This window comes from Channa argus, chromosome 2 (genome assembly GCF_033026475.1).
Source record: "Channa argus isolate prfri chromosome 2, Channa argus male v1.0, whole genome shotgun sequence".
Lineage (NCBI taxonomy): Eukaryota > Metazoa > Chordata > Actinopteri > Anabantiformes > Channidae > Channa > Channa argus.
The window spans coordinates 7,483,977-7,509,052 of NC_090198.1; the positions used below are offsets into that span (position 1 = coordinate 7,483,977).

The 25,076-nt window shown below is 39.8% G+C and overlaps 1 protein-coding gene across 10 annotated transcripts in view; it reads right to left on the bottom strand.

Moving 5' to 3' along the window:
- The window catches only part of LOC137111107 (A-kinase anchor protein 13), a 100,790-nt gene that overhangs the window by 34,764 nt on the left and 40,950 nt on the right, over positions 1–25,076 (bottom strand). For all 10 annotated transcript variants that reach the window (XM_067495069.1, XM_067495072.1, XM_067495071.1 and 7 more), the window contains exons 7-12: positions 23,143–23,338; positions 20,779–22,888; positions 19,504–19,589; positions 10,691–10,745; positions 3,288–3,433; positions 1,003–1,352 (exon numbers count right to left, since the gene is read on the bottom strand). In XM_067495069.1, the coding sequence (XP_067351170.1) occupies positions 1,003–1,352; positions 3,288–3,433; positions 10,691–10,745; positions 19,504–19,589; positions 20,779–22,888; positions 23,143–23,338 (2,943 nt within the window). The remainder of the gene's footprint in view (positions 1–1,002; positions 1,353–3,287; positions 3,434–10,690; positions 10,746–19,503; positions 19,590–20,778; positions 22,889–23,142; positions 23,339–25,076) is intronic.

Genomic DNA, 25,076 nt, shown 5'->3' on the forward strand with positions numbered 1-25,076 from the left:
CTGTCAGTTGGCATATAACCTCCCAAGCCAAGAAACAGCCTTGTATCTAATCCCCTTTAAAGTTCCAAACTGTTAATATTACACTCTCTTATGAATTTAACAAGCAAGACAAACATGTCAATTAGTGAGCTTTTTTAGAGATGCCAGTCTGTGAATCTCTGTATCATTGGAGAGAGACGAGCTAGCTGTTTCCACTCTTAATGCTAAGCTAACTGGCTACAGGCTTCACATTCACCTCCCATTTACCCCTTAACTGAAGTCTTATCTAGCGTTTTCCAAAAATGTCAAGCTATCCCTTGAAAATATACATAAAAATGCTGTATAATTTTCCCTTTTTTCCCCATTTACATGTAAAAATCAAACTATACTAAATCTATACTATCTATCTTAAACCGTACTGTCTACTTTGTTTGGTCTTTATCATTATTACTAAGGGCGCTTCGGATCAAGAGGTTAACCTTTCTGACATCTGTGCTTAATGCAGTTTTTCTGTTTTCACACAATATTGTAGCATATGCCCTATAAGAGCAAGCAACTCCTCTCTAAACAGTCTATGACGGGCTGCAGTTGTATCACAGAAGACTAAATGGTTATCAAATTCTTAATGTAGTCTGTATTAATGTTGTTGGTGTAGTACTAGTTAAAAGTAGTTTTTGTTAACTTAACAGTACTTTGTATGTTGCTGTGAGTGTGAGTATGTAAGTGATTGTGTGTGTGTACAATTCTGGTTGCTTTCTACCAATGTTGAACAAATGGTGGGGCAGCTTCTCACAGCAGGAGGAAGAAACGCTCAACATGGCACAGAGGGAGTGACATCAACAAGCTTTAATAATACTGAGATCTGATCGCATCAGGTATACTGACATCTGCTGAGTAACACCACACTCACATCAGGAGATATTGTGTGGGACAAAGGATCAATTCAACTTCATCCATAATGTAATTAAAAATTCCTGATCTTAAAAGAGTTGAACATAATCTAGACCCATTACCACCGCTCACCTCCTCTGGTTCATCTCGGTGTCTCCTCCGTTATTCTTTCCAGGACCCCAGCTGTGACGGCGAAGAGGTGACAAGGAGCGAATGCTGTTCCGGAAGAGACAGGAGCGCCGTGGAACCTCTGTCACTCTGTCTTTGGCCTCTTCTTCAGCTTCTCCTCCTCCACCAGCACCATCAAGTCCTGGAGCAATAGTAGCCCCAGCCTGGATGCCCTCCTCTGTGGTCCAGCTGCAGCCCAGTCCGTGGCCGCGTTCGGGACTAGAGCTGGACAGGCCGACGCTGGCAGTGTCGTCTGTAGAAGAGCAGGAGACAGAAACCTCGCTGGCGCTGTCTCCTGTCACGGCTTCATCATTCTACAGACATACAAAAATAAAAAATAATACAATTATATATATAATATCTGACTGAGCACCATCTCATGCCTACAAGGAATTGCCAAGTTAAAAAAAAAACAATGATATTTTATCGTAAAGCACAGTTCATTAATTCTTAAATGACTGGATGCCAAACTCTAATGAAATGTTGATTGATTTGTGATTTAAGGGAACCACAGACTGTAAAATTACCCTTTTTTCTAATGTATTTACTTCCATCCTACAATTAATCAAAGCGCACTCAAATGGAAAGTAGAGACCTGTTATGGAGTCCTGTTGTGCTAACAGAGCACACAGGAAGTGGAACCTTTGACCAGTATAAACCAATATAATTCTTACATACATATAAAGAGAAGAACAAACAAAAAAAAAAAAAAAAAAAACAATAGAAAACTAGATGTTAACTGCCTGGTCCGTCAAGTTATACATCCATGAGTGTCTCTTCCCTAAGGCATGCTGGAAAAACCATTTAACCCACAGGAATGGATTATAATGAGGACCAAATGGCAAAGCATCACTTTTAATGGACTGAAAGGGATTTAGAGCTAAGGCAGCTATCAAAAATATATGTAACTCATCAGCATCTTTAAACAAATAGTATTGGTAGATTTGGCCTGTGTATGGTGGGAAAGCACTTCAGCCTGCACATACAAAGGTTTGGGATGGTCCATTCAGAGCTAATTTGTAGGTGTGAGTCTCAACTGGGCCTATTGAGCTGCCAGCTGCAGTGTGAGACCCACGCATAGAGCTCCTTCTGTTGGAGAGCTAGGAATGAAAGATCTGCTTTATGCTGCAGACACAACTTCCTCTGGGACTGCAAAACACGTGTTCGTGTGTGTGTGTGTGTGTCTATGTGTATTCAGAGTGCAATGTGAGTCAAATGACTTCAGCTTTAGTGCATTCAGCTAGAAGAAGGATTCAGCTGAGTTTCAGATGCTCATATCCCTATCCTCACAATTAGTGAGCATGTAAGGTTACAGTACAATATGCTGCTCAAAGAGCACATGGACATGACTCATGCTTAAATAACATGTTACTGGGACCATGACTGATTCGTGATACAATTCTATATCTTGCCAACTGTGTTCCCACAGAACAGTGGAGACACCGATTTTCCCTTACTGAAAATGTATTTAGCCGAAGAGAAAGCTTGTGGCCTGTACAGCACATTTGCCCATCTCTGTCTGTCAACAGTGTCCTAACCCTTAGCACCATACTGTACACTCCTAAGCAGCTCATAATGTGTCGACTTCTTTCACCACTGTTTACAACAAAAAAAAAAAGCACATATGGTGAGCATTACCATGAGAATGTTTCAAGTGCTCAACACAGCAAAAGCTGAGACATACAAGTATTTCAACTTTAACCAAAGGGCATTTGGCTTCAAACAAACTTGTAACGCTAGCAGAGTGGCAGCAGGGACCACAGTTTGCACTTTCCCAGCAGCAGTGAACAGCTGCCGGCTTGAAAAGATGCTTAATACGTGTTTGGCATCTCACTCTCCGGGTGCTGATAAATAAAAATCCAAGCACAGCCTGACAAGACTTCATCTACACTATATAATCCCTATAGAACTAGTTCCAGTAGCAAACAGGAAATATATTAATACTGTTCAACGTGACTGCACTGCATATTTGGACTGCAGCCAATAGAGGATTTGGTAAACACTGAATTTACAGCTAAATAAAAGTTCATGTATTTTCTGTTTTTTTTTTTTTTTTTTAACATTTATTGCGGTTTGGTTCTGTAAAAAGTGTTTTTTTTTCCCCATTTTTTATGCTGGTATTTGAACCACCGATTTGTTCCCCTCGTATAGACGATCCAAAGTTATAGTAACAAGGCCGGTTTATATACTATACAGGTGGCAATACCTGCACAACAGGTACAAAAAAATAAAATAGCAGCAGGTCAGACCTTTGTGAAGACATTGTCATATCCTGGTTCCACATTCAGGAAGCTCTCTATGTCGCTGCCAGAATCTCTGTGAGTTGTGGAGGGACAACTCGCGGTACTGCTGATCCTACTGGGCAAACTGGGAAACGCTGAAGATTGTGATGATCCTGAAAGAACCAACAATGATGTGTTAACCAGGAAATATTGCAGGCCGAAAACACATGTTAACTGAAAATCGATTTATTTTGGGACATCTGAAAAATATATAAACGATAACAGTACAAATCTTTTAAACCAAAAAATGTTCAGTTACAACATAATAACAGTTACATGTTAATATTTCCTCAACATAAGCTTTCAGCTGTACTATGTCTTTAAAGTTTGCTCTACACAAGCAGGTCTGTTACACATGTAAGAAGAGAGTTTTGGGAATTTGAGAAGGTGTGAAAAACCATGCAGATCAATGAGCAAGTGTCTCGACTAGAGCCGTCTGTGCTTAACTGCAGAGCCAAACAAGTCCTGCTTTTGTGTTTAAAAAACTGAGGGCAGAACAACAATTAATATCTCGGACAAAACGACAACTGAAAATGCTGTTAACACTGCAGCAAACTGCATTTTCTGGCAAAGCAACCGATTGTCTACAAACATCAGCCACACCAATGCATATATGGTGTGTTACAGCTTCTACACTAGGGTTAGCTGACATGGATACACATCTGTATCGTAATATTTTACAATATTTTGCTATAATAATGATACTTTTCAACAGTACATTTTGACAACGGCTTACATACTTTGACCATGGAGTCTTGAAAATGGGCAAACACAGATGGTGAAAGCCTATTATTAAATGTGGAACATTTCACGTTTCCTCCTTTTGTTGGGATGGTTTGATTCACACCTAATTTGCTGCCAAACCACGTCCAAATGACAAATTGATGCTCCATCTTCCACCATATTTGTTGTGTATAAAGGCATAGGTCAGATGCTCACATTATGAGGCATATCAAAGCAAGCATCGTCATGCAGCTACAATGTCAAAACTGCAATATGGCAATGTAACGAGGAGGAATTATTGTGATATATCATTAATGACATGATACAGCCATTAAAGCCATTTTTACGCACACAGAAACATACACACCTGCAGATTCAAACCCTCCTAATAGAAAAATAAAAATCAATTTTAAAGTCTTTATGCAGTATAACAATTCTCACACAAAAAGATTATGAGGCTGAACTCTTTTGTACATGTAAGGGCATGTACAGATAATGTCCCACCAAAGCTAAAAGAGAAGACTGTACCCATTGCAGCCACAGATTTATACCAGCAGGCTTACTTTAGCCAGTTGCCAAGAACAACTGGATGAGATCATGCACCAGGCTTGTTATTTTGCATCATTTCTGTGGTCTATTTCTGCCCATAAAGCGGAAGTTATTCTTCATCCCTAAGGAACATTTTACATTTCCTATACCCATGTGAGTGAGAGGAAGGGACATTTTTGCATGTATATGTGTACTGTTTGTGTATGCATATGAGTGCTCATCTCTCAAGAAGCTAGATTCTCTGGCTAATTGGTAAAATGAGGCAGTAAAATGACCAGGACCAGGTGTTGAGTTCCCACTAATAGTACCCATAGCAGAAATGACAAAGTCTTCATGCGTATTGCCAAATTAAGGAGATACAGAATAAGCATGTACAGGAATTGCCCAGACTAAGAATAACGTCAGGATATAAGATGGAAGTTTTCTAAGAATACTAAAGCTGGTGGAAACTTGGAGCTACAACAATCAGCTGCAGTCAGCTGCTCGGAGGAAGGTGCTATCAGGGGAGTGATCGGTCACACATTCACTTTACAGTAATATGCGTTGTTACTTCTCACTAATGTGCAAGCACATAAGGAGCACAAAGCAGACTGTGCTAAGCCTAAGACTTCAGAAAGGAACAACAGTCTTCACAACCACAATACTGACCACTGCAGTAACACAGCCCTAACACACACACACACAAAGGACAATGTAAAAATACCTAAAAAGTTCTCAATTATCTGTCCTCTGCAAACAAAGCTCTTTGCACATATACTGTAAATTGAGCAGTTGATTTACAGTTGACTAATTACACAATCAACCTGAGATACTTTAATGTGGATGAACTTATCAAATATTTTATAATTTGATTAGAAAAAAGAAACGTCTTCAATTGCAAAGCTCTAACAACACATAAAATAATACATCAATAAGTTCTACTTACAAGTCTTGAAAGAGCTAAGAAGTTTTAATTCCCATAATTGTATTTAACACTGCAGAGCTGCAGTGTTTTCTAACAGCAGAGAAAGGTGTTCACATGATAATATGCACAAGATTAGTTCTGCTTTCCTCTTTGAGGAAGAATTTCAGCTCAAGAAAGGCACACATTTAATTGTTGCAGTTCTTTTGTCATGCAAGCATTGAGCGAATACCAGTCCAACAGACTGTCACCATATGACATAATCAATAGCGGTTTCCTTTACAGTATGGCAGACATGTTCACACTTCAAACTCCAAAACTACACTGACCTTTGATTGCAAGTGCCACAGCTTAGCCCAAGGTGCTTGATGAAGTTGTTGTAAAACTATGAAGAAAACTATGTTCTTCATTTGTTCTTTGTTCCACTATACAGTATATGAACAAAATGAGAAACCCAAAGAAGAGTAAAATATATGTGAATACATGCTGGTTTGCTGGTAAGGAGTTGTGACTAGTGGATGCTGGGAGGTTTCTTCCTCGGATTCCACCCCCACCCTCACACCTGTTCAACAAAACTAGCAGGGAACTGTGAGCTTTGACAGCTGCCTTCTTTCCTTCCTTTCAAACATACAAACACACAGAATGCAGAGAGAGCAGGTGTAAAGCCCTCTGATGAGTCAGCGGGTGGATAAGGTTGTTAGTTAAATCCCCCACTTAGTCATCTGTATACTTTATCATAACTAATATGCAACACTGTTTATCATTTGACTTTTATTTAAAAAGACCACTGGGGTAAGTTTCCATTTCTAGAGTACCTCAGACAGGGTAGTTGGAACAACTATATCACTTCAGTCATCGCAAAACACTCTGACTCCTAGATGCCATGTTAACACTGTATCTAATCAAATCAAATATTGTTTGCAATACAGAAACCTACTGTCAAAATGCATGACATAAGTAAAAAAAAGAGAGAAACAAAAAAGTAACCTAGCAGAATTTCGGTTGGAGAAATGTACAACATTGGATGAATGCAGCACAAGATATGATCTAAACAAATCACCCAGTCTGAAGAAATGATGGTTATAAGAAACAAAAGATGAAAAAAAATATCCACTAGGCCTGTCACAAAACACCCTTCTCTCCACCTTTTATTACCATTGAAGCTAACTTAAGTGACGGCACTAAGTGTAGATACCATCAGCCCTTACAGAATAAAGCTTTTTTTTTTTCTTTTTTTTAACACTTCTCCAGGTACTTTAATATTACCTTGTCCTGTACACAGCATGTAAAACTTAGGATGCCTGTCTGTTTTTGCAGATAAAGATATGTTTGTATGACAACAGACACTCAGTCAATCTACAAGGCTGAAAAACGACTGTGGGCCGACTACAATTGATCCACTTTGAAGTCTGGACAACGCAGTTTTTGTTGAAGCCTTCAAAACAGAGCCGGCTCTACAGAAAGTAAACTGAATCAGATTATAATCAGCTATCACCTTACCATCTGCTGTTCACTGTGCCAATTTAAGCAAAATACATCCACCTTTGAAACTACTACTATACTATATACTACACAAACATTTTAAATGCCGAAACGTCCTTACAATATGTCCAAGAGGTTGCTAAAGCAAAGCCACCACTACTTAAACTGGATCTTTGTTTTCTTACTGTATTTTTGCTTTTACCAAAGGCAAACCCAGTATCATCTGTATATAAATAAGGGTTTACTGTGATGATTTGCGGAAAAACAGGAGTGTGCTTCAGCCCTGATGCATGTATTATCATGCAACATAACAAATAAGCAGTATGAAAAGCAGCAGCATGACACTGAAGCACACTAGTCACAAACCACATGTAACCAGGAGACTACTAAATGCTTTCCTTCAGCACATTATGGCCATATTGCAGAATGCTGGTCAAGGTTTATCATAAACCACAAAGGTCAGGTTAATAAAAAAGAAAAAAGGTGTCAATGTGTCAGCCTTTTTTTTTTTTTTTTTTTTACCAGCATCAATCTATTTACAGTGTTTGACTGAAAGCAGATCAACTCCAACTCTTTACTAATCTCATGTGAGTATCGCAGGGGTCACCAACATGGTGCCCGTGGGCACGACATGAGTAGCCGGGGGGCCTGTTCTAAAAATAGCTCACCGTAGTGCCACTTGAGCATCTAATTTATTTGTTGCCTTTCTTTTTTAAAATCACATTTGATAGTTATTGTGAGAAATCATTAACATGATCCGTGTCTTCACATAGATGAATATCATTAATTTAATTAATTATTAATAATAACAGAATTAATGGGAAATTGGGCAAATTTGTTATTTCATAAGTGCGTATTAAACTGGAAGCCCTTCGCATTAATCGGTACCCAATAAGTAGCTCTCAGTTTCAAAAAGGTTGGAGACCCCTGGTATAGAGCCTAACTCTGTGTCTTCTAAGGATTTAGATGTGTCGGAAATGCAAACTACCCCTGACAGGATAACAAGACTAAATGCTAGCAATTACAATTGCAATTACAATTCTAATATGTTAATTGTATAAGATGGATCATCTTAGTTTAGCAAGTTAAGATGGCCAGTGTTTAAAAAGCTGTGTACTGGGCATTATAAAATATGTCATGCGTTAAATGGGGCTAAACATAAAGACCCATCAAACAATTATGACACTTTGGATGTATTAAAGTGAATTTCATAGCAAATAGCTGTCATGAAATTTTACTCAAAATCACAAACATGAACTGTGGTGCCCTTCCTGTCAGAGTCATAACAAAACCCATTTGTTCCCAGATGATGTGCCCTCAGAAAGTACCTAAATCTTTGAGAATTATTCACACTATCTGTGAAAACCTGGACCTGCTGGTATCACGAGATGAATTAAAATGGTAAATTATGTACCGATTTTAAGATCAGTACGCAACAATTTTTGAACTGAATTATGCTCCACTGCTTATCTTAATGTGAAAAGATGTGGTCAAAGCACTGGCAGCAGTTGATGATGTCTATATCCTGAGAATGCTGCAAAAGCAAAGAAACACAGTCGATGAAGAAAAACATTTCATTTCAACGATGACAATAAAAGGCTAACTGAAGGGATGAGGAAAATTGTGAATTTCCGTCAGTAAGAGCAGAGATTGAAATTGCTTAACAATTTCAGAGAACAGCTCAAACTCTGTCATATTTGACTTTCGATGTGCTGTGAACAAAACATCGTACTTTATGAATTATGTCCATTATACCTTCTTTAGATTAAACACTATTTCCTCACAAGTGACAACGTGTCTCAGACGGACCATCTCCTGATGTGCGCTACAGGTGTGAGTTTGAATCCAGAGAATATCCCGGCCTTTTTCTCCGGGATTATCTAAAGTTAATATGTGAAAGAGGGTTTAGAAATATCTTGTATTCTATTCTATACCTCTGGTATGAAAGAGTGATGAAGTTGAAATTTACCAGGAGCCAATTAGTTTCCTACTGTGGCTGCTGATACTTTCTGTTGCTAACGTCAGTGAGGAGTTTACCAGAGAGACAGAGGCAGAACAAGCTGGATGAGTTTATTAGGAGAGACTTACACCTAAAGGAAGTGATGTCAGCTTGTCCTAATCGCTGCAGAGGAAATCCCACCCTTACCCACCCTTTTCCACATACCCTCCTACTTACTACTATTAAACACTCCTGTTTTTCCCTTATCTTCCTCCTCCTATCATTGTGTTTTCCACTTTGAATTTCTTCAATTCTATTCCATGCGGATCTCTTATTTCCCCGTCCATCTAACAAACTGATGCTTTATCTGTTTTCCACCACAGATAAAAGGCAGTTTGTTCTCAGCCTGATCCAGCTCATCGATCTGTAAGTTGGTTTTATTGAGACTGGTCTTATGGAATTCAAAATATCCTTTTTTCCCTATATCTTTTTGGCTGCTGACCAGATGTAGAAAAAAAAGATTAAGATTTGTCTTACACTCCCCATATGTTAAATAAAATATATTCAAAGCTGCCAAAAAAAACTATCGTTTTAATGACAAATGAGCTGACGCTGTTTTTAGCCTCACAAGATGTCATAACTCTAGGGTCTACAATGCCTATTGATTAGTCAGTCATTCTATTACTATACCAGTAGTAAAACGCCTCAACAAAAACTGGTAGAGGAGGGACTGTCATGAAATTCTGTATAGACATTCATGTTCAACAGAGGATTTGGTAAGGACCTGACTCCACAACTAATGCAACCATGGCATCAAAGATGTGTCCAAATTCATTCATAAAACATTAACATTTTATTGTAAACCTCAGTATTTAGTTGATAGCACAAGTTGAAACACCTGCTACTGTTACTGAGCTAACATAACATCACTTACTACCAGGTTTCTATTGTACAACCTGCTTTTTCTCTGAAACCTTGTTGCCATTATTTAGGTCTGTTTTATGTACTGGGTCATTTCCAACATCTCTAAAGGGTCAAGTGGAATAATACCAACTGTTCACCGATGTGCAGCCGTCAAAATATGTTGCCCTTATCCCTGACGGTGTGTGTTTGCTGTACATATACATAGTCCGGCTATTCAAACAATCTCACTATTTTGGCCTTAGTTACACACACTTTCATACAAAATTCTGCTTCTCTGTATGTTCTGCTATGGAGAGTTTGGCCAGTTTGGCCAAATGTGTTACTTTGCTTCATCTGTGTGCACATACGCCACTGTTCAATAACTTCAACTAACATTATAGTCTACCGTAGACATGTACGATAGGTAAAGAATTTATCAACCAACCAATCTACTATTTAACACACAACTCTAAACAATCCAAGATACAGGGGATGACCTGAAATACTATTGCCTGCAACAGGCCAAATGGTTCAATACATTAAAGAGAAGTACCGTGAGAGGTTATAAGGCATCATTTCAGACCAGCTAAATTAGGTGAGATTGTCTCAGTTTCAATTTACTTTGTGTGAGTGAAACTAATCGCACTGTTTAAAAGTCCCAAACATCCATTTGCTTTCACTTCAACCAAACTGGCTACACAGAAAAACAGTTACATCGTCTTTTAGCATAAACTATCATGTATAAATGACCCATTCTAACACATTTATCCCCGACTGGAAGGCAACCTTGTGGCTTATTGCAACATACATAAATCCTCTTAAACATAAACAAATAAAGTACAAAGTTCACATTAGTAGCTAAGGTTGGCTTACCTGAGTGTTCAGTTTTGCAGGGTTGATGGAACGACGCCTCTCTGTCTCGGTGGATCTACAAAGAAACAGGAAGACACTGAATGAGTCTCAGCAACATGTGATCGTCACCCACAAAAAAATTATGATGCAGACCAGCGTGTCTGTTAGGGAAGTGGTACTCAGTACACAGGGTGGGAGGCAACTATGAGAAACTATAAAAGAAGGCTTAAGTGCATTCATTCAGATTTAAGTGGCTACGCTGCAGCTGCATCCTCCTAGAGAACATGTTTGGAAAGAGCTAACTTTGCGCCATTTGCAGCTTTCAGAACACAGCCACACTGACAATAACTCAAATATATTGACCCATACACACACACACAATGCTGATAAAAAGATCTGTGGTTGGCTGTATTCACACAACACTAGGTCTCTGCTTTCTCTGTGGTCAATTTTTTTTATTTTTCTAAAAACAGCTGTTTGTGCATGTGTTAAGAGAGAAAAGAGAGGGTGAAAGATGATTTGAAGCTACAAAAGCCACAGACACCCACCGCCACTTCGCAGGCAACACAAAAGCATCAATTTGGCCCGAAGCTGTGCAGACTTGACTGACAGCTCTGAATGTGAAGCTAACAGAGCCTCATTCAGAAGCTTATTATGTTTTAATGAACTCCATCAATGAGATGGAGATAAATACGATGAGCTTTGACATTGAATGTGCCCTTCATACACACCAAGTAAACTAATAACAGATTAATAATCTATTAACAAAGCCCAAGAAATTCAGCTGAGCCATGTATTACAAAAGCCTTGTTAGTTGAAAACTTTACTTTTTAAGCAGTTAAGTAAGGTCTTAAGCTACTGTGATGAAGTATAGATAACAGCACATTTAAGATGTCTATGGTCTGTTCTCCTTTAATGATTTGTTTTCCTTTCTTTCTTACCATCTTGTCTCCTCCTTTCCTTAATTCTACCCTTTTAACTCTCACATCAGATACCTCAGGTTAAATTGGACTCAGATCAACAGGCTTTAACACTGTCTTTTATCACTTGACTATTAACCTCTCATAAAGAAGCCCCCTCCTAAGGATTTATAAGCTGTATAGAATAGATCAGGTCGGTCTTCATCTGCTAGACTGGGGACCGACTCCAAACTGTGTTTGTCAGTCAGTAACTCACATTCAGCAATAGTAAGTAGCAGACCTACGAAAGGGGAATGCTAGGGAGACCCTATCTGGAATCACTGCTGGTTTTAATATATCTATCAACTTAACTTTCTATCATCCCTCCCCCCCCATGCTTGCCCTTTACCCGCTTTACCTCCAGGACACAGAACACCTTCACACAATATACAAATGAGACAAATGTAAACACACTACTGTATTCTGTCTAGTACGTCTTTTGTCCCACACCAAGTGATGTGTTTTTGTTGTTGTAAAAAAAAAATACAATAAAAATAAAAAATCCATGATACTTTAAAATTGACTGTGTAGGGTCGTTTCTGAGGAAACGATATACAAAACAGTATAAACAGATACCTTGACAAAGGCCAAAACTCTAAATCTGAAAGAGGAAATAGAGAAACTAAACACAGATGCTGTTCCACCAAATAAACGCCAAGTCTACTCAGCCAGTCACTACATGGAGCCTGTAAGTAGCATTTACTTATTGTACCAGTGGGTGTAAACAAACTTCTGGTTCATTAATGCAATTAACCTTGTTTCTGTAAAAATGAGAAATATTGGCATTGACACTACTATCTCTAATTAGAAGTGAGAAGTTTAGCAGAGATACTGTAGACAATGTCAACATAGTCCGGTTCTAATTGAACTATATAAATGAAGTAATTCGTTTTTTGTTTTTTATCTTAAGCATCTTTTAGGCAATAGCCTTTGAGTGGGATTACGTTTGCAATTAGCTTCTTGTTGTAAAGCAGAATTGAAAGTGTTGACCCACAAACAGAAGCTGTTAAAAAAATAAGTTCAAACTAAACTGCAGCCCTTACACCTGACGTTATTGAGAAAATAGAGAACAGAGATAAAATTTTTTATTTTATTTTTTTTAAAAAGGGACAAGTCAGGAGGTTAAAAACAGAAAATCAAAGTTAAAAGACGGACAAGGATTAGTTGGTCCCAACCAAAGAGCGAGGTCGACCCTGCTAGAATGCTTTCTGGGTGAAAAGGCTGAGCTCAATTTCTAAACAACTAACCCTCAACTGTCCCAGTGCAAGCTACTTACAAGCCTTATGAGATCCAAATAGACACTAGGCTCTGTTTTCTAGGCCTGGGAGTGGTGAGTGTGTGGGCATGGGTGTGTGTCAAAGTATCAACTGTGACCATACATGTTTGCATTTCTATAAACACAGTGACAAGCACTTCCATACCAACTGGCACTGTGTACTTCCATTTACATCAGCCATGAGCCAGCGTTGCATGTGTGCACAGACACTACAAACACTTACTTGTGCTACTTTCCTCCCTCCCACTCATCAAAACTCACATGCACACCAAAAATTCCCCACACACACAGGCTTTTCTTTTTTCTCACAGCTGTGTTCAGATATCAAACAGAGCCTGCAGAGAGAGAACAAACACGCTGACGAGGAAAGATTAGCTGGTCACAGAGGGCGCCACTACACAGACAAACACAAACACATGCACGCACACCAAGACTCACACCAACACACACACACAAATGCATGCACAGGTTCTGTTCAAAAATAAAATGATTGCCAAGCATTGCAACAAATTAGAAAAGGCTACATGGCATGACCTTAGAACAGTGACAGCAAAACGTTAAACCAAAACAGAGGTTTTGGAATAAAATGAAGATCAGTCCAATGTAAAGGAAACAGCAGATTTAAGTGTTTTAATAGATTGTTTACCCACTATGTTTTAGCAGCGATTACACAATGGACAGAACTCTTAGGCATGAAGGGATATGAAGTGGATATATGTCTTAGGGAGTGCACATATGTTGAAGTAGCTGCTAATCATGCAAGTTATGTTATTTATACTTTTGAGTTTTTATTATTTTATGAAAGGATCAATGGCAGTGGTTTAAAAAGTGAAAGAACACAGCTCAGTCTGGACTAAATAAAAACCCATCTATGGTTAGACGGATCACTAGAAGTGAGGTGGTGAATATGTTTTGTCCAGTACAAATCGGGAAGCGTTAACGAGTTAGGCAGCCAGTCATTCCACACATTCATAAAACTAGTGTTCCAGCCAGTTAGCAGGTCTACAACTGGAACTGATCCCCACTCTGAAAGCATGTATCCTGTATTCAGAACAGCCCAGTGCATATTTGTAGTGCCGAGGGAATCTAAACTGTACCCAGTAAAAACACATCAGGTTTAAAAATAATAGTCAGTTGGTGTGTGTGTGAGTGTATGCTCGGGCAGACAGGACTTGGACCACTGCCATGTTTCAGGCAGACAGCCAGCTATAGAGGTTCTGCACTATTCAAGGATGCCATGGCTTAGTGAATGACTGTTTCCAGCCAGGTATGCAGACGCTGTTTGATCCTGAAGGATGGCTGGCAGCAAACCTGAGGGGAAGGCTATTCTCTGTTGTCCCTAGGAAGTGCTGTGAATTTAACTTTGCAAACACAACCAAACACATCACCTATCAGACAATGAGCTGCACACGACTTTGTTTTGACAAACTATGAAGTCCTATCTCTACTGAAATGCTTTTTTCTAACATTTCTTCGCAAAGAGGTCAGAGGTCATGGGTATCAACTTATTAATTTCTCCCTATTTGACAATTCATCTGCTAAACTAGAAGTTTTTGCTCATACTGTAGTTAGTTAGTATTAAGGCTTATCCCCAGTGACCGTACTTAGTAAAAAGTGTGACGTTTTGTTTTGTGACTCCAGGCCAGAAGAGATGCTGGGATGTGAAACGCTGGTTGGAATGAAGTCATTTGGCCAAATGCCTGTTTCCATCTCAGTCCAGAGGAAACAGTTTGCCCGAAGCTGCTTTTTTCCCACACCATCATAGCACTCTCTTGTCTCTCTCTCTCTCTCCCCTCTCCCTTTTCTGCACACACACACACACTTGCTAATTCACCCTTCAGGAGGGAAAAAAAAGTGCAGCTGACATCAGGAACAAGTTTAGAAAGTGACAATAGACTAAAGAGAGGTGTTACATACACCAGAGCAATCCACTTCATACATATTTTCCTCTTGGTACTTTCAAGTCTGGATGTCACATTCAGCAGACAGTATGACATGACATAGGACATGTCAAATGCCTATAGTATCTCAGTTAAGTTAGACCAAAAACACAAAGACAATGAGCACAACAAGCAGAAACTCAGACATTTTATCATAGATTTAACACTGCTAGCAAGGAGAGGGCCTGGTGGCTCTGTGGCGGAGCACTGGGTTGGGATGCAAAAGGCCACAGGTGGCCCTGTCCAGCCACCAAGGGCCACCTTAGTGCTGGTCTCGAGCCTGGAAAAAATGGGGAGGTTGCGACAGGAAGGGCATCTGGCGTAAAAACTCATGCCAAATCAACATGCGGAACACATTCCACTGTGGAGCGATGTCCTAGGCTATATTCTGTTTTAGCTTTATAGTTATGTCAGTCTAGTACTCACTGTCCTGACCAAACAACCCCAGAAAGACCTTGAACTGTCTGAGGCTCATTAAGTTTCATACACAGTGCGGGCATCTATCTTGGCGTTATATACAGCATACCCATGCAGCATGTCCGGAAACCACACTCAACTCCAAAATAACCAGTACTCGGTATCTGAAGGGCCACTAAACCATGCAATCATCTCCCAGGGTGCAACACAGCAAAAGCCCGTCACAACATCCCTGGCAGACCACTAAAGGTTTACAAGGGCATGATCACACTTGGAAGCACTTTGTGAGAGTTATGATTATGTTTCCAAAGGTTCTTTTTCTGGAGAGCTTTGAAGAACAAGTGTGATCAGGCATTTACACTACTAAATAAGTAAAGTCCGTTCAATAGGTTTACTTTAAAGTCATTAGTTGGATTTGAACTTGTTTTAATTATTTTGTTTTATGATTTCAGTTCTGCTTTTATATTCCTTACAATGCTTTTATTGTTCCATTTCCATTCCATTCCATTTCCATTCTTCCTTTTCCTTTCCTCAGTTTTAAGCACTTAACATTTTCAAAACTTCTGTTCAACTGACTCATTAGTGTAGCATTAGCAGTCACTAGTCATTAGTTGTCACACCAACCAAGTTTTTATGAAATGGCAGATAGGAAGCCTACCTTTATCAAAACCACGTCTACAGCTCTCTCTCCTTTGGCACAGAGACTGTACCTCCGTTTGTGCCGTTCGTACATTTTCCTTTAAAATATCCGGAACAGATTTACTGAATAAAAGGTAAAAATCCAGGAGAAAAACTGTAGAGGGGAGCTGAAGCTGTCTGCTTAGCTTCACATCTGGCCAGAGACGCAACATTCTACTAGACTCCAGCTCCCTCCCTCCTTCTCATCTTCCCTCCCTTTTCTTTTCCTCTGCCGCCTCTCAACTTCTCTCTGGTCTCTACCAGACTGACGCCCTTGCTCTCTTTCTGCATTATCTCACTCTCTCTCAATTTGCCAGTGAAAGCCTCTCTCTTCTTCTGTGAATCAGTCATTCAAAGTACTACATTGTTACTTCAGCTAATGTGATCCAATCTATGCCATGTCATTCAATTTATGCTGTTGAAATTCGACGCCCCCTGCTGGAAGATCTATGAATGAAAACATCTATGAGTGATCAAATTTGAATTATATAGCCAATATCACAAATCAGATAAGACCGTTTTCAGATGGTGCCGACATTTACTGGATATGGTCAGTCACCGTGTTGGAAAAACTTGGGAGTGCTGTTATGGGAAAGGTGTAAGTCTTAATGCAATATTCATCTAGCGGTTATTCACGAGAGCAGATTGTATTCTTTTAATTACGTAAAATGAACGAGATTATAATTGCTGTATCCATTCTTACAAAACTCTATATGGAAACATTTTTCCAATTTCAACAATTAGTCATCTAGCAGACCTTCACCTGACTTTTATCCAAAGTGACTTACAAGTAAGTATCAAAAACCATTGGCAACTTGGGGTGTATTGTCTTGTTTAAGGACTTTAACAACCGGGAGTCGAACCACTGACCCTATGGTTTGTAGACAACAACACTACCAACTGAGCTCTGGATCTGTTACATATTAAAAATTTAACTGTCGGCAATTACACATTACATCAAGGTTTGTGTATAAACCTGTGTTACTGTGTGTGTACATTGAGGTGTTCCACACAAGTACATGTGCTAAAACATACAGTATGCATCACTGTTACACAGACTATGTCTAATTTGGGCAAAAGAAAGAAAAGAAATGAAAGAACATTCAAATGGCTTTCCGTGACATTATATCAACATCAAAAAGAAATAAAATCCTCAGAATATTCTAGCTCTTAATTTCTATAACCTATCTTTGTCCTTTTATCAAAAGGCATAAACCCCAGCTGCCACAAACAAAAATCAGACTTCCCCCTAATCCAAACTCTAACCTCCCACATAGTACCAGGTGTTTTATAGTTCAGGGTAAACTCTCAAATCACTCTGTTCAACCAAATGAACCAGTGTTTGGAAAGAAAATACATTATAATGAAAGTTTATATTCAAAGTTTATAAACTGCTGTATGATGGGAACATTAGAGTCAAACAACCTTCTAGCATGTATTACGCTTTTCACATTCTCAGTGAAATCCATACCTGGTTCACATGTTATCACACCATCCTGTGTTGTTATCAGCACCATCGATATAGTCCACAAAGTAACCGTTCACATGCTAGTAAGCTCAGTAGGTCATTATTGGGGCATATTATGCACCAAATGCATGCTTGTGCGTATATTTAGGCACAAAACCAAGAATGTTAGGCTTAGTGAAAAGGTTGTGGGTTTTTTTGAAATACATAAACAGCATTTTCTAAAGTAACAACATTGAGTAACAGTATCAAATGGGACACAAACTTTTTCATCTAAAAGTACTGTGTTTTGTCAGCTATATATTTGCTAACCTAGCCTTATAATAATTATGCCAGTACCATAACGACGGGTGGTCATAACTGATAACTTGCCTTTCAATGGCATGATAACACTCAAAGCAGATGGAATCACCTATAAGCACAGAGATACACACAAGGTAACATTAAAAGGTCAATGCACATTACTCTCTCTGTGTAAGAAAAGTAGCTCTGTCTGGTCACTTTTCACGCTGAGTCATTAATAAGTGAACATTTAACTAAAAAGTTCAACCACTAGATACCACTTTAGAAATTTCCAGAAAATGGTAACCTATTCAAAGACAATCTTGCAAGGATTCCTCTATATTCTCACTACATCTGTCTTGATTGAGCAGCACTTGAGAACTAAGCAGTGCTAGTGAGGAAATCAAGAGCACAAGCAGGAGATGTGAGATCCATCTAATTATCTAGAGGCGCTGTAAAAATATCCTATTGTTTCCATAACTACAAGCTCTGTCTACGTAGCTCATCAGTTGGGCCTGGCCAAACCTGTAACATATAGCCCCCTCCCAAGATAAATCTCTGGCACTAATTAGAATTCACTATTGCATCTTTCACACGCTTTATCTAATAATATTACTACAGTTCAAACTGTGTATGAAGTAAAAGTCTAAAGATGCAGTCACATAGTAGATGAATGTCCACTATGTGAAGAAGCCATTCTTTACCTTAGCTCCTACCACAGTTTGTTCAGCAGCATGCCTCCAAATTGTCTGCTCATCATAAAAATTACAAGAGATTTCAAGGATCAAGAGGATCAAATAACAGGTCATTAAATTTTCTCTCTGGTCAAAAGGACAAGCTCCAGTGACTCCACTGATGCTACATCACCCTCTGCTGGCAACCCCATTGTCCTGCACACTGTGTGTATGTGAAACATCTGGCATTGAGAACACACCATCGACCCAGACCGCAACCCAGGAATAAGCAGAGCCACTCCAGTCTATGGCTGCTAAAGAATCTGTCAGTCAGCAACATTTCAGAGGAAAGTCTCGTCTACTGCGCTCAGTGGCTGAGAATAAATGCATAGATCCACAGGATGGATTTCATTATAAAAGCAAATATAGAGGTCATACTTTAAGACATTCCAACAGGTAATATATTCCTTGTTGAATGAATGCACAAACCGAAAGTACAGAAAGCACAAAAAAAAGCTGCAAATCTCAATCTCTTACTCAGTGGGGAAAACATTCCAGACAGCTTTCTTCCTGTACCCACTGCAAATCTCTAGATGGCACATCAACCTGCTCAAAAGCAAATCCTGTCTTCCACTCTCCCCAATAGTACTTTTCAATAATGGAGGTAATTTGCAATTCCTGGATCGTCCTGACAAATTGTTTTGTTTTTTTTTAGAAAGAGTTTAACTTTTCATAAGATACTAACAATTATCATTGTTTCAGCAGCAGAAAAACTTCTTTGCCATTTCTTCTGCCATAATGACCTGTCATTCTCCAAGTACAGCTAACATAACATTTGACAGCATTAGAGCAAGGCAGACCTGGAACAGTAGTAAAAGCACAGGTGAAACTAACAACATTAACAAGGGCTCATGCAGCAATTAGTGGTAGCTATTCCTGTGAAGTGGGTATACTCCACTTTAGTATAACACCTAAAGGAACTGAGCTTAGCTGCCTGTTTGTTCACAACTCTGAACTACCAAAGGTTACTTTGGGTGTTTCAATGCTTTGGCAAACAGTGACTCATCTTGGACTCGTGTTTGTTAATCAAACTTGCGTCTACAACAAAACAGAGCACCAGACTGACAACCACTTCAATCTTACCATGGTGAAGTCAGTTTCCTCTGCTGAGCCATTTTCTTCCTCCCCTGCACCAATTACAGTGTCTTCAGACTTGATGACTTCCACCTCTGGAGAAATGCACATAACACAATGCAATCAGTAAAATGAAAAATCCTCCAAATATAGGAATCAATAAAAAGTGTTTCGAGTGAAAGGAAATGAGACTTGACAATGGCAACAGCAGACTCAATGAGAAGCATCTGTATACAATAATGATTTGGCAGCTTGTTGTCAGTTCCTATTTTACATTTTCTGAAAGCCAAATAGCCATTTGAATGTATATTTATTAAATAATAAATAATTTTGTTTTTAAGCATTCATTACAATCATATTTAATTTTGGCATCTATGGGAAAATGATGAAACTAGAGAAAGCTTGTTTCTACTTGCCTCACCATGTTACCTGATGCTAGGCTACTGTCAGGGTGTAATTATATCCTCTCCTTCATAATGACACCCTACTCCCTATGTGACGCACGGCACCAGCCTTGCCCTTGACCATCCTTTATTGGACTTGGTTCCAGTACAACTATTCCTGATGAGTGATAATTGCTGACAGAGGAGTGCTAGAAGTTCACTTGGAGAAGGGAGACACTGCCGGTCTCACTTCCTGCTCCATACTCACGTCAATGGGCTTGTGTATGTTTGTTTTGAAGAACCCACTCCTCTGAGACTTTGTCACATGCACTGGTAATGTGACTATGCCTGCTGACATATAGTGCTGTAAGCCAGAATATGCACATGTGCATGGAACACCGACTACCACAGAACATGTTAATATAAAAAGGAAGTGCAAATTATTTGTGGCTTAGGGACATAAAATGGCACCAATTTACCTATTATGTAATATTTCATGAAATGCATCCCAGTGTGTCATCATGAACTGATTTTGCATGATTATTGTGTTATGGTCATATTCTAATGAAAGTGATTTCCAATTTAAAAAAAAAAAAAAAAAAAATCACTTTAGGGAAAAAAACTGAATCATAAAGAATTAACACAATCCTCTTAAGAAATTAGTCTAAAAAAGTAAAACATGTCTTGTCAACAGTGATATTTCGCATCAGGATGTTAAACAAAATGCCAAAAACTACTATGAGCCCAATAAAAGATGAGTTATATTAAATTTAGGCCTTAATCTCATTTAGTATATATCTTTAGAAATAGGAATTTCCCTGTGATGCATATCAGTGAGTGGCATTAGAATAATCAAGAACTGGGACTAAAAATAAAATAATTTAAAAAAGTGCTCGCTCACCTTGGTTTTCCCTGTGGGTTTCTACAACTCCATCCACAGTCTTTGGATTATTCTCTGTGTCATTCTCAAAAACACGTTCACTGGATGCTTCATTGTTTAGAGAAGGTGGTTGCACTTCTGCATTATCTGAACCTGGACTGATTTGTGATAAGGACAAACTGATCTGGTTTTCCAAGTGTCCTAATCCTTCACCAGGTGACCTTTCATCTGCTGTCAACTCTGCTTTCTCCTGCTTATCTTGGTGTAGTACAACTAGAACATTCCCACTCTCCTCTGCTGATGCCACCACACTGGCCTCTTTGGGCTGGTGTTCTCCATCTAGGTCCGTCACTTTGTCCTCCTCTCCAACAGATAAACTAGGTTCAAACACACCTTTGCTGGTAGACTCTGAGGCTGAATGCTCAGTCTGCTCATTCTGGTCAGAGCCATCGTTACTACTACTCTCATGTTGATTGGATTCCACTGTTGAAGGTTTCTCATTCTCTAAAAATGCTGCACCCAATGACAAATTCTTGATGGAGAGTTCTGGGGTGAGTTTCTCTCCTGTCCCCTCAGGATTCAAAGCCTCCAACTTCTGTAGGCTAGGTGACAGTTGTGACTCAGGCTCAGTTCCAATTTGGTTGCAATCTGTCAGGGCACTGATGTTGGCTGAGTCCAAGGAGAGCCCTATGTCCTCTTTTATTGAATGTTCACCAGCCTCACCTGTTTCCACATCATGTTGTTCTTCCGTCTTGAAGCCTGCTGAGTGTAGCTCATCTACCTGAAATTTAACCCTTTCCTCTGCAGTGGAAGTGTCCTGAGGTTGGCTGAATAGCTCTGTTGTGGAGCTTCCCACAGACCTGAAACTGCCGTCCTCATCACTGGAGAGGCTGTGGGCCATGGCTGAATCTAGATCAGTGTGCGAGATACCAAAACTGAGGAAATCTTCAGGCGATGACCCACAGATCACTTCATCGGTCCGTGTATCATCCATTAAGTTACTCGTAGACTGACAATCAGATGTACTGTCAAGTTCATCAATATGTTCATTAATGTGTCCAGAAGGTTTAGCTAGGTCTTTACTTTCCATTTCCTTACTGCTCACTGTTTCAGTACAATTCACAGAATGACAGCCAGTTTCTGGAGCCAAGCCTCTCTGCTGCTCTGTAGTGTAATCCCTACCAGCTGTTTCCTGGTTTTGTTCTTGGCTGTTTTTGTCTGGTGGAGGTCCCCCCTCGTGGAGGCTTTCCATCAAGAGATGAGGAACAGCAGATTCAAGCTCCTCAATTACATCATTCAGCGATGGGTTAGGGAGGTCCCCTGGGGTTAACCCTTCACTCTCTTCTTTCTCCTTATCTAAACAGAGTCCATCAATAACCTCGTCACTAAGTTTCATGTCTTCATTCCCAACATTTCTTCCTTCCTGGGAGCAGTCCTTCATTTTAAAATCAGAGATGTCTGAAGCTTCCAAGCCTTCTGATGACGGAGTCTGTCCCATTACTAAAGCTTTTGTATCTCCACTGTGTGTTATTAGATCTGTTGTGTCCGAGTTTGTATCCTCATCCTTAGCCGTGCTCTCCTCTGCTTCCTGCACAGATCTGTCCTCTGCCTTAGTGGCCTCCTGTCCTTCCCCGATCACAGCGTCTCCTCTATCAGTTTCCTCTGCCTGTTTACTAGAGGCTTCTGGTGGTAGGATTCCAACAGTGAGGCTTGCCACTTCAGCCTCGCTTGTTGCTAGTTCACTCCTGTCATGCAACTTCAAACTCTGGGTGGAAACAACAGGCGGCTCCTTTCCCTCCTTCTCTGTTTGACAGTAATCTCTCCCAGTGTTTGAACTGAGACACACCCGGTCCTCTGGGGGATTGAGGCCATGCTTCTGGGGGTGTACTTCTAACACTGGAGACAAACGCCAGTCTTTCTCTGCATTCCCAGTCTCACCATGTCCACAATCAACAGTACTGTTGCATTCCACAGGGCCGTTTTCTATCCAGCTCCCTTTACAGTCCAGGCACTCTGATGCTGTAGCAGGCTGCTGTAGTAGCTTGAGACATGTTATCTCTGTTTCTACACCATCACAACATTCAGCAGCAGTGTGCAGAGAATCAAACTGCAGCTCGAGCACAGAAACCTCCTGTGGAAAGAAGGAGTGGAATATACATTAGCTTTTTCCTCAGAGAAACTAGCAGAGCTGCTCTCTATTTCTTATCAATCACCAACTCGTTGATTGCATAAGGTGTTCCACTGGTTAAACAAACTGAGCTTGAAGGTTAAAAAAAATGAGGGCAGTGAAAAGGCAAACAATCCCACAATGTTTAGCAGCAGCAGACCTCCTGGATGAAGCCGTGTGTAGAAAGAGTGCTAAAAGGGTAGGGTGGTGTGACTCACCTTGGCATGAAGATGGCATATCAAGTGCAGCAGTTGCTCCACAATCCTCTGAAGGGTTGGAGGTTTGTGGCTGGGGTGAATTCTCAGTGTCAGAGTGTGTGTGTTCAGACTTGGAAGATTGCAAACTACCAGAGCATCTGTGGAAACCGGCTGGACACACTCAGTCTCTTTATTCGTGTGTGTGTCTGTGACCGCCCTGCAGTGAAATAAACACTTAGATCATCCCACAGGGTCTGTAATGGGATTGGCCAAGAGAACACAATGCTGCTCTTAAAAAAAAAGGTTTTAAAACATTGAGTGTGGTTATATTAGTCAATTCTAACCTATTAGCAGCCAATCATGGCACCTATATAGGTGCTGTAAAGTAATAAAATAGCAATTAAATGTTTAAAAGTTCCAAAAGTTGTAGAAACTTAAATAAGATAACGCATACCCTCCCAGTAGTAAAATGCAATCTGTAATACAGTACTCTGGCTAAAGACCACTCCTAGTCATTGCACTTTCCAAGAAAACTACTCCACCTATTGCATTTGCTCTAAGTATTGAAGGTAAAAATATATGCAGTGTTTTTGTTCATACACAGGGCTGTAAAAGGGAGACAACCTCCAGTCAGTCAGATCTGCTTGCGTAATCCTGGGTGGATTGCCTTAGCTGCAAGGCTCGGGCTGCTGAGGTCACCAGCAAGGCTGCAAGTGACTTCATGAGGGAAATGTAATTACCAGTACATAACGAGAGAGCTGTAAGTTGTAAAGCAGCCACGTCTCTGCACGCCTGGCTGTGAGCGAGCTTGCTATGCGGTAGCTGTTTTCAGCTTGTGGCATCTTCATTTTGACTTAAGCAAAAACTACTCTGCAGCAGATAAGTAGAGAGCTTAAATGGCATAAAAGGGGTCCATTTAGACTTTAAGTTGTGTTTTGGGGCACTTACTGAAATGCTGTTTTTCCCCTGCAGTTTAATGTTTCACTATAAAGAGAGGAGAGGAATTTGACCTCACAAGTCACTCAAAAGGCATCGTTAGCTATAATACTGTACCTGACAACTACAAACAAAACATATACATTCGCTTGCCATTACAAACCTCAGAGACAGCAATGCAGCATATGTAGATTAGGGTTTGACAAAGTCGAATGTTGTGGAGAGGTACTAAAGGCTTTCAGGTTATGCAATGTTTTCCCATCCCTCTGGATTCCCTTGGAACATACTGGCTAACCACAACTTTCAATTTGCCCTCAACTGTCCAAATGCTGCAGAAAGTGCTAAGCTAGGCTCGTGGTAATGTTTGCAAGATACCTCCATTGTTCCATGAACACAATAGAAAACACTGCCATTCAGTGCCTGAAGGAACCAAATCTGCTGCTTTCTGATATGTTGACATGAGTGTGTTTGGACAGAAAAAAGGCCACTAAGGCCTCACTAAGAGTCAGAGCTAACATCATTGTCAAACAGTGTGGACATGGTCTGGCCGCTTTTTTCCTTAAACTCAGAATGCTACAATATATGATGAATCCTGTCAACAAAAGCAGACACCAATAATAGTTAGAAATTTCTTAATGACATAATCATTCAACCTTACAAAACAATAATACTTTTGATGAATGAATTAGCATGTTTTAGGGTATAAAACTGAAAAGAACTATAAAGGAAAATTTTACTACTGCACTGAACAAACTTTGATTGTCATAATGAAAATAGTTTGCAGCGTTTCCCCTACAATAGTACAGGCAGGCAGCCACACCAACAGACCCCCTGCCATGGCTACATAACAGGCCAAAATTTATTTTTAAACCTAGCAACGTTACATTCGCAAGCATTCCAGTTCTCTTAAACAACTCACAGGTAGATACAAAATGACCCTAGAGCTGTTCTTGTTAACGCTGTGCCCAAATTTCACTGCCTGTTCAGCATCTATTCCTTTTTTTTTACATTTTTTAAAG